The 16,953-nt window shown below is 37.6% G+C and overlaps 1 protein-coding gene across 1 annotated transcript; it reads right to left on the reverse strand.

Moving 5' to 3' along the window:
• Positions 1-227: 227 nt before the first annotated feature.
• Positions 228-2,733, reverse strand: LOC149151163 ((R)-mandelonitrile lyase-like). Its single transcript, XM_089440294.1, has 4 exons — positions 2,570-2,733; positions 1,788-2,429; positions 675-1,509; positions 228-563 (listed from the first exon to the last, which is right to left on the reverse strand). The coding sequence occupies exons 1-4, from the start codon at positions 2,676-2,678 to the stop codon at positions 527-529; spliced, it is 1,623 nt and encodes a 540-aa protein (XP_089296420.1). The 5' UTR covers positions 2,679-2,733; the 3' UTR covers positions 228-526.
• Between the last annotated feature and the right edge of the window lie 14,220 nt (positions 2,734-16,953).

Here is a 16,953-nt window from a genome sequence, read left to right on the forward strand (position 1 = left end):
ATAATTCCTTTAAAAACGATTCATTCCAAATAAATATATGCTTCATCGTTATATTAAAAAAAAAATAAGTAAAACATATATGAAGCTATGAAGCTACATGCACATCAATTATACCAGAGATATTGAATTTAATGCGACAAGGCTGGAAGAATGTAATGTGATCTTCTATCGAGAATAACACACTGAATGATAAAATTAATTTCATACACTACATAATAAAGTGAGTATATGCTAAAGAATCTTTATTAAATAATATTAAATCACTGGCGGATATAAGTAATCACGCACGCGGCGCCTTTCGAGACTTTTTATTAATTTAAGCACTAAAATAGAATGCCTAAACTACTATTTCTTCTGCTAATGTCAATGAAGGAGCTCAGAAGCTCCCTTCATTCGATCCAGCCGTGAAGAATCTTACAACACACATCGCGGCTCTCGAGACTCCTTATTAACGTAAACAATAAAAGAGAATACCTAAACTACCATTTTTTCTGCTAATATCAATGAAGGTCTGATGCTCCCTTCATTAGATCCATCCTCGAATAATCTTCATTCCAACGTACCTGCGTCCACAACATTAACAATATTTATCATACCGATCTATTTCTGTATGCCATAGCTACAAAAGAGCAATAGAATCCCTACTGAAATATTAGGAATATTATTGTTATTACCTGCCAAGCATCATGGTAGTGGCTTGTGGGTTAGTTCCAGGACCGTCTGTGAATGTTGAGGCATCCACAATCCTGAGACCCTCAACTCCGTTGACCTGATATTTCTGGTTAACCACATAGCCAACTTCACATCCTCCATGAAAATGCCAGATTGTGCTCAACGTATCGCGGCAGATCTGAGCCACGGCCGCATCATCCGACATGTTCTTTGGTAGCGGCTGCCCAGTGAAGTTGAAGTCATGAGTGGAATTAGCATTAAATCTATGCAGAGACGGTGAGTTGAGGAGTTTATCGATCACCCTCACGCCATGCATGCATCTCTTGAGGTCGAGAGGGTGAGAATAGTAGTTGTAACGAACAGATGGGTTGTCTCGAGGATCCGTACTACGCAGACGAAGCTGTCCTCTGGATAAGGGAAATGCCAGCTTCTCAAAAATGACTTCTCTATAAACGTTGTTTTTGTTGAAGGATAGGGTGCCATTGACGTAGGTGCTCAACGACTCGATGTAATTTTGAGAGGCTTTAAGGATACCCACTACTTGTATGGTGTAGAATTGGTGAGATAGCCAGTTTACGGATGCACGCGGGTTGTCCTGAACCCTTTGGCCTACCATGGGCGCATCTAGAACTAGAGGAATATTGAATTCCTTTAGATGTTCGGATGGGCCGATTCCGCTCAAGAGGAGCAACTGGGGACTGCCTAAGGCTCCCGCAGTAAGGATTACCTCGCCGGAGCTTGACGTTTCATTGAGGAAAGCTTGATAAGACCGACCATGGCGGTCCATGAATTCAACTCCACTGGCTCTCGGCTTCCGAGAGGAGCTATCCTTCGCTTCTGCATGATGCAATTCATTCTCAAAACACTCAATCTATATTTGCATGATCCAATAATTCATCGTCAAACCACTCAATCTAAATTTGCATGATACAATAATTCATCCTCAAAACACTCAATCTATATTCACAGATCTGTATGTAAAGCTTTTATTCCAATATAGATTATAAATAATTGAAAATTATGTTAATATATTAGCAAGGAAAGGTGTGAAAAGTCAGTACTGTGGTGGAGAAATATAAAACGTAGAAATAATGTCCTGTGTCTAAATGAATTACCTTCGAAGAGAATCCTGCTGACGGTAGCATTGAGAAGGACTACGATATTGTCGGGATTGGCTGACCTGAGAAGATCTGCTGCCGTGTGTCTTTTGCCTTTGCTGTCAAATGTGGAGGCGCTTATCTTGGTTCCATCCAAATGATCCAACGTGTATCCATTGTATGGAAGAACCCCTGCTTCCAGGAGGCCATCTCTGATAGCCAAAGACCAAGGCGACAGTTGATGCGGTCTGAAGGCATTCTGCTTCTCCACCCATTCATACGACTCCTCTACAAGTCGCTCGTCCCATCCCACATTACGAACATATTCGGAGCCCGCTCTACTGTAGAAGCCCGCATTGATAGCAGTTCCACCGCCCAGAACTCTCGCTCTCACATTACTCACTCCATCCTCTGAAATAAAGGTCTGCGCTATGGAAGTGTAATTGTCGGTCTCAGCCAATGGCTTTCCAAAAGCATCGGCGTTCTCAATCTCGGGATCTCCATAAGGAGATCCTCCCCTTTCAACTACCAAAACTGAATACTTGGTAGACAGCGTTGCGGCCAAGGGGCAGCCAGCCGTTCCTCCTCCAACGACAATGTAATCATATTTTCTTGCGGCTGCTTTCTCCGCATCTATAGTCATAAACACAAACGGAAAACCTGCAAATCATCACAGCCCAACAACACAAAACGAACAAGAAGCCATTAATTCAATCATATCATATCAAACCGTCAACTATATAATTCAATCATATGATCAGCTAACTATATAAAGAGACATTAATCCAATATGTTCATACCCGAGGGTGTTGTCGCTGCTTGAGAAGGGGATATGCTGCTCAACATCATTAGCATGATGAACAGAAGCAGAAGCCATGCACGAAAATTCACAACCCTTATCATCGTCATATTTCTCACAAGGAATTCGACTCCTTAACTCTTTTTAAGATGTGGTTCGATTTCAGAGTGTGTTTGACTCTATTTATAAGCCCTTTCCCTTGGATTTTCCATCCATCTCTAGAAAATAATTATCACACGCTATCGTAGCCATAGTATTGTAGAGATAATCAAACCAAGCACATAGAAATCAATCCACACAGTCCATGGAATCAAAACGGTAAACATTAGCGTTGATATATATATCTTTAACATTTCCTCAGTCTGTTGTTGATGGTTTATTTGAATCTTGCCATTTTCTCACCGTTCTCGTTGATAATTCACCCCAGATTTGTTGTTAAGTTCTCTACGTCAGCGTGGATAATTCAGTTCAATCTTAGTTATATTATATAGTCTTGAAAAAAAATAGTCCCCTCCCGATACGGAACGATAATTCATTTCAAATTTGCTATTTTCTCTACCTTATCGTTGATAATTCACTATAGACTTGTAAAGTTCGCTACGCTATCGTGGTAAATCAATTCAATCTTACCTATATTCTAGACGTTAGAAAATAAAACATTTCCCTCAATACGGAACTTTTAATCGTACGAAGAAAAACTTAAAATGTCCCGTTCCGTTCAACATTTCCAGCCCCAACACGGAACGTAACCCAACAATTCCAACAGAAAAATCAGGGGTAAAGCCACGTATAAATTCAACGCCAAGAAAATATTATAACATGACACGATGGATAATTTAAAAACGAAACGCGCGGAACGTGGTCGTTTACTAGTGGATCGAATAATTTGCCATTGACTTCGAAAAAAATGACTACTGCATATATTTCTTAACGTACAGCAAAACTTATTTAGCGCACTTGGCCATTAACTTTGGAAAAAATCACTACCTCATGTCGAAATTTTTAACAATGAGAGAAACCCTTCCTTCGCACGTGACAAAACCACATACCACTGTGGAAATATCAACTGTAGTTGGTAAAACATTGTTATTTTTAACGACTATGCTGACTTTTGCAAATATATGTGGCATTTCCATTAATGAATATGTAATCCACATCACCTTTGATCTTTTTTCTTAATCAGTAAAATCGGATCCCTCGCTTTCATATCAATTTGCACGTTATCCCAAAAAAAGTTTTGACGTTTTCAATTTGTTTACTCCAGCCCAATCTATATCAGTTATTTCTAAACCGATAAGATTATAGTCTTCCCAGCGTTGTCCACTGCATAAATTACAATCCAGTCGATCAGTACAATGACTTCTCAACAATTACAATCCAGCCCGTGACTTCTAAATTAATGAAAATGTTATTCCTCGCTAGCTTTTTTCTGGTCTCAAATCTTGTACAGATAAAACTTCGTTAAAACAAATATTTAGTGGTTCTAAGAAAACTTAGAATAAATAAAAAAGGGTTTATAGTTTTACTCATAATTCTTATTAAAATTTGGCTGTGAATATGGATGTGAGGTTTGGAGTTGCACCATCTCTAGAGAATCCTAGAGAAAGATTGAGGTTTGTGGTTGCACCATCTCTACAGAATCCTTGAAAAAGATTGACCAAATCCATAAGTGTTTTATAACATATAACCTCAAAATTAAAAGCAATAAACCTATCTTATTCTCCTTATAGAAGTGGGTCTTTCCCCTATAGAGAGCTTAGCTATGACTAGGCTTTTGTTGTATAAGCACAAACTCAATAACATAGGAGACCATAGAATTCCTAAGCTAGCTTTGTTGGAACTACTACACACCTACATGCGGACTCTTAGTTAGAGCATGGGACTACATGCAAGATTCCTTCTACATGATTTACTCCTTGATTTGCTCCTTCTTCAACTCCACAACTCGTTAGTTCTTCTGCATGATTTACTCCCTAATTTGCTCATTCTTTCACTCCGCAACTGGCTAGTTCTCTCCGGAACTTGTTGTACGTGTTGAGTCTTCTCATTGATCACCACTATCGTGCATTACCTTGGGATCTTCACCCAGTAATGCTATATCATGAGCATTGTAGCCTATTTTCTAATGAATCATTCTTTTGTTCTTTCGATTTTCTTTTAATGTTTTTGCTCTGCAAAGTTGTGTGTTCAACCTTTACTAACTAGATTCATCTGTGCATGTTTTCTAACACATTTACATAGTATCAGAGCCCAGAGGTTGCTAGATAAAAGGCATACCAATACTTTATTTTGCAGGTATTACAGCTTGGAGATCGAAGATGGATAGAAAAATGGATTTTCCCAAAGCATCAATCCTAACATCGTACAACTATCACAAATGGAATGACAAAATGGCTCAATACCTTCATCAAAAAGGGTTGTACAGGATTACCATGGCTGCAGAAGTGGAACCCACTTCAGCCATAGAGAAATCCAGGTACCTCAACTGCATGGATGAGGCCCATGGATCCATATGCATGTGCATCTCCCCAGAGTTGCAGTTTCATCTATCTGCCTGCAATACTCCCAATGAGATTTGGAAAAAGGTTGAAGAACTCTACGGGAAACATGATGAGATGAAAGGACATCTGCTCGAAGTGGAGCTACTGTCATTGGATCCATGGAACTATGACAGAATTCAAGACTTCTTCACCAAATATAATGATCTATTGCTACAACTCAAGGGTTGTGGAATTGACAAATCCAAGGAGGAGAGTCGCCAAGTTCTCTCTATTATGTCAAAGCTCGGACCGGAATACTCCGTCTTTGTGTCTACATTTCATTCAGTAAGGCTCGCAACAGGTAAATCCTACACTATGCCTTCTCTCAAAGAATTATGGAGTCCCTTATTTTTTAGCAAGATAAACTCATTGGCATGGGGAAAATCAATCCTCCAAAAGCGCATGCACTTGTTGTGCATGATGGAAGCCACAATAAAAATCACAGATCTTATTCAAATCAGAAAAATTAGTAGCAAAAAGACAAGGGAAAAGCGCATTCCAATCCAAAGAAGGAAGGGTACACCAAGCCCTTCAATGACTCCTTTGGCTCGAGAAATGAGAAAGGGAAGAAAGGAAACAGACGCACCTACTGTCAAAGAGGATTCCATCTAGAATCCTCTTGCATGAAGAAAAAAATTGACCAAATGGAAGAAATCCTTCATAAGCACAACCTTGGGGACCACATCCCTTAGGGCGCCAAGAAGAAAACTGAGGATCCGCCACACGGAAAAAGTAGCAATTTTCATGCTTTAGTTGCAATTAATTCTTCCCCTGATGCATGGATTATAGATTCTGGTGCATCACATCATACGGCTGCTGCAAAGGAAGTCTATTCCTCTTTGGATGCATGTAAAGGACCTCCCATCCTCATGGGAGATGACTCACCTATTGAGGTCACCGGAAAAGGTAGAGTGGAGCTTTTACACAGAAGCTGTGAAGATGTGCTTCATGTTCCAAAACTTTTGGTAAACCTACTTCCGGTTTATCAAATCACTCATTCTGGCGCCGGAAAGAGAGTGGAATTCACTCCAGATGCAGTGAACATATATGACCTACATAGCAGCTCCAAAATTGCAATGGTGAGGTAAACAATGGAGCCAAATTGTATACATTTTCTAAATTTATTGAATCTGAATCCTCCTTATTGCTTACACATGTTGATGATAGTATTAGGCTTTGGCACGAGACATTTGGTCACATAAATTATAGGTATATGCAGCAGCGAAGCAAGCATGAGATGGTGGAAGGCTTGCCAAATATCAGTTTCTCCAAAGGAGTTTGTGAAGGGTGTGTCCTTTGCAATCATCCTAGAGAAAAGTTTGACACTGGCAAGACTCACAGAGCATCCTCTCCTCTAGATCTGATCCATAGTGATCTCATGGGGCTTTTTCCTCATCCTTCCATCAACAAAGCAAGGTATGTGCTTACATTTATTGATGATTTCTCATGGTATACTTGGGTGTATCTTCTCAGGAACAAATCTGAAGTTTTTGCACACTTTGAAGATTTCAAAGCACTAGTTGAGACACAGTCAGAGAGAAAGATCAAAGCCCTCCATATAGACAATGGGGGGGAATATGTTAACACAGCACTTCGGAACCTTTACCTTCAGTCCGACATACAGTTGCAATACACAGTTTCATACACTCTGCAGCAGAACGGAGTTGCTAAGAGAAAGAACCGATCTCTCAAAGAGATGGCTTCCTGCATGTTGCATGCTAAGTCACTACCTCATAAGCTATGGGTTGAAGCAGTTAATTGTGCTAACTACATCTAGAACAGATCTCCTCATAGGTCTGTCAAGGATCAGACCCCCTTTGAGGCTCGGAGCGGCACTAAACCAGAGGTCACCCACTTCTGTGATTTTGGCTCCCAAGCATGGGCCAGGATCCCCTTTGAAAAGAGGAAAGCTCTTGATCCACAAAGCATTGAGTGCATCTTTGTTGGATACCCTAATGTGTGAAGGGATACCGACTCCTGATTCCCTCTACGGACAAGCTCATCATTGAGTGAAGTGTCAAATTTTAGGAAAGTATCTCGCATTCACCTCAATAGCTACATGCAGACACCTTTTATCTACCTCGTGTCCAAGATGATGATCAGTACACTCAGATACAAATACAGAGCATGCAGATGCCGGGGTAGAGCATGCAAATGTAGAGAAAGAGTCTTCAGATACAAATCTGGTGCATGCAAATGATGATCCACATCCAAGCCTAGATCAGGCTTCCAACAGTGAATCATATTCCCCTGTCATAAATCAGAGAACAAGGAGCTTACGTGAGATATATGCACAAGACCACCCAGCTACTAGAAATGGTCTTGTGGGGGATAATTTTGATCTGCAGAGGACTAGCTCAGAGTTTATTGAGCCTCCTCTTATCCTCACTGCCACTGAACCATCGCCATCCTAGCATTGTCATTTGGTTTAGTCTTCTAATCCACAGCCTTATGTTGAGGCTTCTAGGCATCCATCTTGGGAGTCCGCCATGGAGGAGGAGTATAACTCCCTCCTCGAGAACCAAACCTGGGATTTGGTCCCCCTTCCTTCAGGAAGGAAACTTGTCTGATGCAAATGGATCTACAGGACCAAGAGTGCTGCAAATGGGCAAATCACCAAACGAAAAGCAAGGCTAGTAGCCAAAGGCTTCCAACAAGTGCATGGCATTGATTATGACGAGACCTTTGCTCCAGTAGCAAAGATGGATTCCATACGCCTTACACTTTCCATTGCGGCTACCCAGGGGTGGGAAGTACATCAGATGGATGTGAAGAATGCCTTTCTTCTCGGAGACCTATCTGAGGAGATCTACATGGAGCAACGACATGGTTTCATTCAGGATTCATCTTTGGTTTGCAGATTGAAGAAATATCTCTACGGCCTTACGCACGCTCCGAGAGCTTGGTATGCGAAGATGGATTCTTTTCTCTTATCACAAAACTTTGAAAGATGTAAGTTTGATCTGAATGTTTATATGCTTAGGACACACGATTCTCTTCTTATCTTAGTTTTGTATGTGGATCATCTCCTAATCACTGGCATCTCGGCTTCAGCTATTGCTACAGTCAAGAGGGCCTTGCATGATAGGTTCTTGATGACGGACATGGGTCCATTACACTTCTTTCTTGGTCTTGAGCTCAGTTAGGATGCCACAAGCATCAAACTCTCTCAGGCTAAGTATGCACGGGATCTCCTTGAGATATTTCGCATGACTGACTGCAAGCCAGCACTGACTCCTTTTTTGTCTAGGGTCTGCCTTGAGGATGGAGGTGAAACTCCATTAGTTGACAACACTCTCTACTGACAGCTAGTGGGGAGCTTATTGTACCTCACCCACTCCAGACCAGATCTCTCATATGTAGTAGGGGCAGTTTCTAGATACATGCAGGAGTTGCATGAGCTACACTGGAATGTTGCCAAGTGCGTCCTCCAATATGTGCAAGACACCATCACCTTCGGGATTCACTATGCAGCAGGCACTGCATTGAATCTCCTTGGCTTCACAGATTTTGATTGGGCGGGAGACAGCATTGATCGCAAGTCCACCTCTGGATATTCACTTAGTCTAGGATCTGGCCCTATCTGTTAGTTGAGTAAGAAGCAGACTGCTATTGCTCTCTCTTCAGCTGAGGCTGAGTACAGAGGAGTAGTTAACATCACCATTTAGGCTCTGTGGCTACAACACTTTGTCACTGAGTTGGGCATCCAGTTCCACCAGCCCATTGTCATCTGGTGTGACAACCAAAGCACTGTCAAATTTTGCAGGGATCCAGTACAACAGTAGCAGACAAAGCACATCGAGATCCATATGCACTACATTAGAGACTTAGTATATGATCGGGTCATTGATTTGCAGTTCTGTCCTTCAGCAGAACAGACTGCAGACATCTTCACCAACACATTCACTAAGCAGAAGTTTTTCTCTCTGCGCGATCGTCTTGGAGTGAAGGACACAGTTGCTTAGCAATTGTCTTTTCTTCCTCTTTTCTTTTGAGTACATTGTATTTTGAGGGGGGGGTTTTCCCACGAGGTTTTCCCTCTTCCCTCAATTTTAGAACAAGTTTCACAGTATTTTGGGTGACCTTTAGCCTTAGTTTCCAGGGCCCATTTTCTATTTTTCCCCATAGTGTTGTTCAGGGGGGGTGTTGGAACTACTACACACCTACATGCGGAATCTTAGTTAGAGCATGGGACTACATGCAAGATTCCTTCTACATGATTTACTCCTTGATTTGCTCCTTTTTCAACTCCGCAACTGGTTAGTTCTTGTGCATGATTTACTCCCTGATTTGCTCCTTCTTTCACTGTGCAATTGACTAGTTCTCTCTGGAACTTGTTGTAGGTGTTGATTCTTCTCATTGATCACCACTATGGTGCATTACCTTGGGATCTTCACCCAGTGATGCTATATCATGAGCATTGTAACCGATTTTCTAATGAATCATTCTTTTGTTCTTTCGATTTTCTTTTAGTGTTTTTGCTCTGCAAAGCTGTGTGTTCAACCTTTACTAGCTAGATTCATCTGTGCAGGTTTTCTAACACATTTACAAGCTTTAAATTCCAACCAAAACCACCTAAGGCCCAAACGAGGTTGGTATAAAGACAATATGGCCTCGTTAAACCATTGGGAGATCGACAAGAATGTTGCATTACAAAACATTAATAACATTAGAAATATTGTTACTTCTAAGTTCAAAGAAAAAATGTGGTTGAGAAAGATTTAGGAGCTAAAAGAAAATTAAGATACTATAAGGAGGTCATCAACCCCACCCTAGAAGATCAAAAGTATCTCTCTATTTTAACTAGCTCAAAGAATAAAATTAATATAGCCTAGATTAGAACGAACTCTCATGAGCTCCATAGTGAAACGGGTTGTTGGGAAGTTCCTAAAACACCATGGATGGAAAGGATCAAAATTATAGTGAGCTCGAGAGGGTTCTCTCCAAGCTTTTTGAGCATAGGAGTAAAATCTTAAATCAAACTAAATAATTCATTTCTTTAGGTCCGATAGACCAAAGTTTGGTCTCAGTGGATGTAAACCACCACCATCATCATCATTATATTTTCATTATAAAATAAATATAATTATATTTTTATTTTTTTATTATAAAATAAATATATAAAAAACAATAATAATTACATTTTATAGAAAGCCTATTTAAATTAACACAACTATATTAGTGAATGTAATTGATACATATCTATATTTACTATTTTCATGTTTTAATTGCCATATAAAAAGTGAAAAATGATTTAGGTGTATATCTACATTTACTAATGTGGTTGTGTTAGTCAACCATTGGCTTATATGGGAAGGATTAGTAGACCATGGTTAACCGTGATTGACTATAATTAAATATGTTCAATATGTGGTTGTGGAGGTTTTATAATGGTCAACATATGGTTCACTATGCATGACCATGGTTATCCACATGTAACTATAGACAACTATAGTAAATTATGATTGGTTATGGTTGCACATTGTTTCTTGTGGTTGGCTATGGTTGGACATGATAACCAAAGTTTGACCATGTTGACCATGGGTGACCATGGTTTGACCAATTTGACCATAGTTTTCTACAATACGCTAAGGTTGTCCATGTTGACAATGGATGCCCATGATTGATTGTATTCAACCATGGTGACCTTAGTTGACCATGCTTGACTATTTTAACTATGGTTCATCATGTTCAGCCATGTTGATCTTAGGTGACCATGGATGGCCATGTTGAGCATGTTTAAGCATGGGTTGACCCACATTGTCCAAGGTTGACTGTGGTTGACTAAAGACGACCACAGTTGAAAATAATTGACTATTACTAACTACTTTTAACCATGGTTTATTATGGCTAAGGTTGGCTATCGTTGACATGGTTTACTATTGACAATGGTTGACCATGATGACCATATTATACTATTGACAACCATAGTTGACTATGGTTGAATATGGCCAACCTTAGTAAACCATGATCAAATTGTTCAACCAAGGTGAACTATAGTCAACCATGACAAACTATGATCAACCATAGCCACCCATAGGTATCATGGTCAAACCTAGTAAACCATGTTCACCATATTCATATTTCTAATTATGTATTCATATTAGTAAATGTTACATGTTCACCTAGAATATGAACCTTGGCTACCCATAGACATCATGGTTGACCATGGTCAAATATGGTAATCCATGGCCAACCATAGTGAGCCATGTTGATCTAAGTCAACGATAGTTAACCATGGGTGAAAATGTTACATTTTCATCAACCTCGTATACCAACCTAACTCACCCATACACATCATGGTCAACCATGCTCAAACCTAGTAAACCATCCTCAACCATGTCAATCTTAGTAACCCATGGCTGAACATGGCTTGACAAATTTACCCTTGATGATAAGGGATAATCATCTTCACCATGTTAATCATGATTAATAATGGTTTACCTTAAGAAACCATGTTCACTATGTACACCATTGTTGTATATGGTTTGACCATGACTGAACACGGTTGGCCATCTTCACTATGTTGACCATCATTCATCTTAATATCTATGGTTGGCTATGCTCGAACACATATGACCATGGTGGACCATGTATCCCAACAATAAACCAAGGGAGAGTAGTAGTTGACTTAGTTAAGCATGGTAAATCATGGTTGATAATGGCTTTCTCTATCACGTTGTGACACCCTTTTTCTAATTTCACAGATGTTTTATATTTTTTACATCATGAAGTCATTTCTTTTTCATCATAGTATGATGATGTTTATTGTTCGACACATTACAATATCAACTACTATTTGTCACATTGCGACAATGTTTGTTATTTTTCATATTGCAACATTTGTCACTTCATAATATTGTTTATTGTTAATCACATTATGACATTGTTTGTTTTTCATCATATTGTTTCTTATTCACCACAATGGGACATTGTTTCTTGTTCGTCACATCGTGATGTCATTCTTTTGTCTAGTTGCAACATTGTTTGTTATCTGTCATATTGAAAGCAATATTAAATATGATGAAATTATACTACCAACAATATAAAGCTAAAGCAATATTCATGTTGTATCAATAAGCTATAACACAATGATTGGTGTTATAAAACAATTATAAAATTTATACTAATAATTAAATAATGAAAAACGTAAATATTAAAATTATATTAAATATTAAGTATTAAAGCTATTATATCTTGGAGGGATAACTCAGTTGGTTGACTTCTCGTTGTTAAAGCACCTTTGTTATTGAGAGGTCACGGGTTCAATTATCTCGATGCTCCAGGGTTCAGGCTCTATGGTTGAGAAGATAGGAAGTGGTCCCTTCAAGCAGATCTTCCTGGTATAAATATTATGTGGATGTAGTGGTAATTGATCTCCAGGGTCCATGAAACATATAGAAAAAATGTATTAAAGACAATATATAATGTTATTAAAATATAAATTTTAATGATCGCTGTAAAGTATATGCTCATGTTGACTATATGCATGATGTATGTGGTTCAGTATGGACATCATAAGCATGATGTATATGTTTGAATATGATTAAACTTGATACCCACATTAACTATGGTTGGCCATGTCAACCTTAGTTTATATGGTTGACTATGGATTCTTATGAGCAAGTTGAACATAATTTCAATGGCCACATAGGGCATGATGTCGATGGATGACTATGACTAAAGATGATGATCATCTTCACTATGATTGATCATATCGACTACAATCAACCATAATCAATCACAACCAACTCATGACGACTATAATTAACATGATCTACTATAATTAACATAAATTAATATATAATTAACATATTATCAATATGTTAAAATACATATTAAGCTATTGTTAATTAAAGTATTTATAATTTACACTAAAATTATAATTATAATATATAATTAATATGTTATCAACGTGTTAATGTAAATATTAATATATTAATAATCTGTTATTAATTAAAATATTTATAGTTTACACTAAAATTATAAATAATTATATTGAAATATTTAAATTTAAATTAACATTTAAATATTAATACTAAAATTATATTAACCATTTAAAATTACATTTAGTATTTATAATGGTTTCCATATAACCTTTTAGCTACATTTTTTCTATTTACATTTCTCTTTTCCATTTACATTTCTTTCTTTTATAATATTATTACGTGTACTTTATCATCACCAAATTATTTTCTCCATTGCTCCTTTACTATATTTATAATAGACTACATTTTAGAATAATTCTAATGCAAATAAATAATTATAATACATTTTTAAATAATTTTAATATATTTAGTATTTAAGATAGTATTTCATATTTTTAAATATGAAATATTAAGAAACATTAACACCTCTTAGGTAAAAGGAGCATTTTAGGAAAATAGAAAGGTAAAACGAACTGTTTACGAACATAAAGAATCACATGACAAGAAATTTTGTGTATAAATTTTAGTCGGTTTTAAACAAATCCAAAGACGGACGACTAATAATCCATGCTTGATCGTGTGGAGTTTTATCTCCTTTAATGAACCGAATTTCATTGTAAACGAGTTATCTGCTGCTAGTGTTAGCGTGTGGAATTTTATCTCCGTTAATCAAACAAATTTCATTGTAACCGAGTTATCTCCTCCTAGTGTTAGTCAAGTGTAATTATTTGTAAAAATTATTGTACGTAATTATTGTTATGATAGAGCTATCTAAGAATAGAGTAAATTGGCAAGGGTAGTTAAAGGTGTAAAGGTATACCAAATGAATAAAAAAAATTCGAAGTTCATCTTGCCATGAACAGAGGCTACTGGTGAATGCATGTTCACAAGTTTTGCCAAATTTTCCAATACAAGTGCCACCAGGCAAGCCCATTGCACACAATCTATGCATGGACACATAGTGTTGATATACCTTGGCCCACTTAAAGGACTTCAAATATTAATGAGGTCCCTTTGAGGGGAACCCTTCTCTTTGTAAAGAAATAAATGGTTTTTGTTTCTAATTTGATGTCTAAGATACAACATAAGGAGTGTGTTATATGCCACAATATTCCGAAGCTAATAAAGAGATCAACGGAGGTAAGCTCACACTACTTAGGGTTTAGCAGATAACCTTGTCAAACCAAAGAGGGCTCTCTCTATAAAGCTCAGAACCAAATATGACTGGAGTGGGAAAAAGATATTAGGCTAGGTATTACAACACTAGGGTTTAAAGATTTTAAGGTTTTGTTGGATCAGGATTCAAAATCAATGAACTAGGTTAGGTCTCAATGGTTCAGTTGCAAGAAATGTGAAGGAGCAGGGTAGGTATGTTTTTATGATACTTTGGGACATTGTCAATGTAGTGTAGGGTGGAAAAGAAAAGATTCAAAATGAGCATGGCAAGCATGAATTCATTTATCAGAAGACAAGTAACATAAACATGAAATTCCTAACAAAACAGAGCTTAAATTTAAAAATTATGTATAAAACCTCTTAGGAAAATCACTGAAGAGAATAGATATGGAAAGGAGATAAAATTATCATTCATATAAGCTATTAACAAAAGAAAAACATTATCCTAAACTCATAACACAAGAATTCATAAATAATAGCTACAACTGGCCTTTGATTTCCTGCAAAACATGATGAGTACAAGCTCCAAAACTATCACTCTCCAATGTCCAACAACTAATACTTCAAAATATGAAATATTTATACAATGTTTTACCAAAAAATATCTTGAAACACACTTCAAGATTTATTACAAAAATTCCTAAAATAGATCAAAACTACTAAAATATTATTTTGTTGATTTCTAGTGTTGTTCTGGTGTAACTGAGGCCTTAAATGAACATTTCTATTACTCATGTTGTTTGATGAACTACATGTTTTTCCATTATTCCTACAATCGGTTCTGAGAATTGTTGTAACAAATATGAAATGTTGGCTCCTTTTGCTTCTTTTTTTATTAAAAGTGAGCGAGGGGACAAATTCTTCCTCTGTCGTTGACCCTCATCGAAATCGCATCTAGATCGGGCTTCTGTCTTATTGCAATTGCAATACAGACATAGAGCATTAACACTGATTTTTCATGTTTTTTACAAAAGGCGGACCTGAAAACTTAAACACCGTAATTTATAAAATATCGCATCCATAGGGCTTTATCGCAATCACATTCGGACGAAAGACTTTACAATCTTCCATAGTACTTTCACCTATGGACCGGATTCGATATCTTATTAAGAACCAATTTATAATATATCGCATCTGACTGGGCTTATTGTAATTGCAATTACAACCAGAAAATGGGGGTCGGGACTTACCACAATTGGGTGAAAGATCATGCGGGGGAAAGAGGCTTAAGGTTAATGCAATCGTCGGGGGCCAGGACTATTATTGCAGTCAAGACTTAATGCTATTGGGAGCTATTGTCGAGGTATCAGTGTGGGACGTATCACGAGATGTGGGATATAAAGTGGGAGGTGGGATTTAATGCGGGATGCAGGATGTGGGATAGTCCGATGCGGGATATTGTTGCGGGACTGTTTACGTGAATGTTTGCGGGATTGTCCAATGCGGGATCCCGTAATCGCATCGGGAAGGGGGAATGGAGCATTGTTATTTGTCTTATGTATGATGTGTCAATTGTGGTAATGCGATGTGATATATATAAAAGGGACTTTAATATGATTAATGAATGCTTTGAAATATTTAAAGAAAAAATGTAACAATGACTAGAGTTTGGAACTATTATTTAAAGAATGGACTTCAGCAAGAGTTAAGTGTATAGTAAATAATGGAAATGTGGCTAGAGTTTGGGAATTAATGTAAAATATGAGTGTTCTAAGGGAAACAGGGTTTTAACTTAGGATTTAAGAATTTCCCAAGGAAAAAGGGATTTTAAAGGGAATGAGGGCATTTATGAGGGAAGTTGAGGGAGTGATATGAAATATGAATGGGATGTCGAAATAGGCTGAAATCACCTTGAACACATTATTTATCCTATTTACTACTCCCATAATGTTTAACCATAAGTGATGTCATGATTCTTTTTATCATTTTGATGACTCGACCTATTGATGACATGTAATGGAGTATGAAACTAACCATGAGATGAGACTGAGATGATGATCAAGACTTTTACTGATGACTCATCATAATGAGTAATGACACTACCAAAATAAAATTGGACTAAGAAGTGGAGGGAGCAGTAACGATTTAGAACTTACCAATGATCAAATTTTATTTGAAAATATAACAATTTGACCTGATAACCCTATCAACAACTTTGTAAGGGCATATTTGATCACTGGTGACTGGCAGGACTGATAGGCACTAACATTGGCTCCATATGGGGATGGAAGCTCCTTAGGAGGTGTCAAGAACACCGTAGACCAAGTAGCTTGATCCATTGGGCATAGAGTAAAAAAAAAAAGACCAAACTCAAAACTGAAAACTGACCGACAAACTGAACTAACTTGACACACTATAAAAACTAACTTAACAACTTTAAAAAGAAAACAACAGCTAATCATAGAAGCATTATGGCCCTCTCCTCGGGCTTCAAACTTCTGATGATAACTTCCCACCCGCTGAAGATATATATACAATAATGTGAAATGATCCCTCTAGTGTAACCAATCTAGCAAATGACTACTTATTTGAATCTTGCTCACACTTTCCTTGAGCTGGTAGAAAAAAAAAAGATAGGCCACTCCAAGTGTCCATTGTACATGTGTTCATTATCCATAAATACAAGAGAAATCATCTCCCTTTAGGACTGAAGCAAATTAGCAAAAGCATATTGAAACTTGTGAATGAATACCTTGTCTTGAAATCCAACAAAAATACAAGTTCTCCTTTCATTTTGATCT

This window comes from Pinus tabuliformis, chromosome 9, assembly GCF_031772625.1.
Source record: "Pinus tabuliformis cultivar Carrire ecotype Pingquan chromosome 9, CPIR1, whole genome shotgun sequence".
Classification (NCBI taxonomy): Eukaryota; Viridiplantae; Streptophyta; class Pinopsida; order Pinales; family Pinaceae; genus Pinus; species Pinus tabuliformis.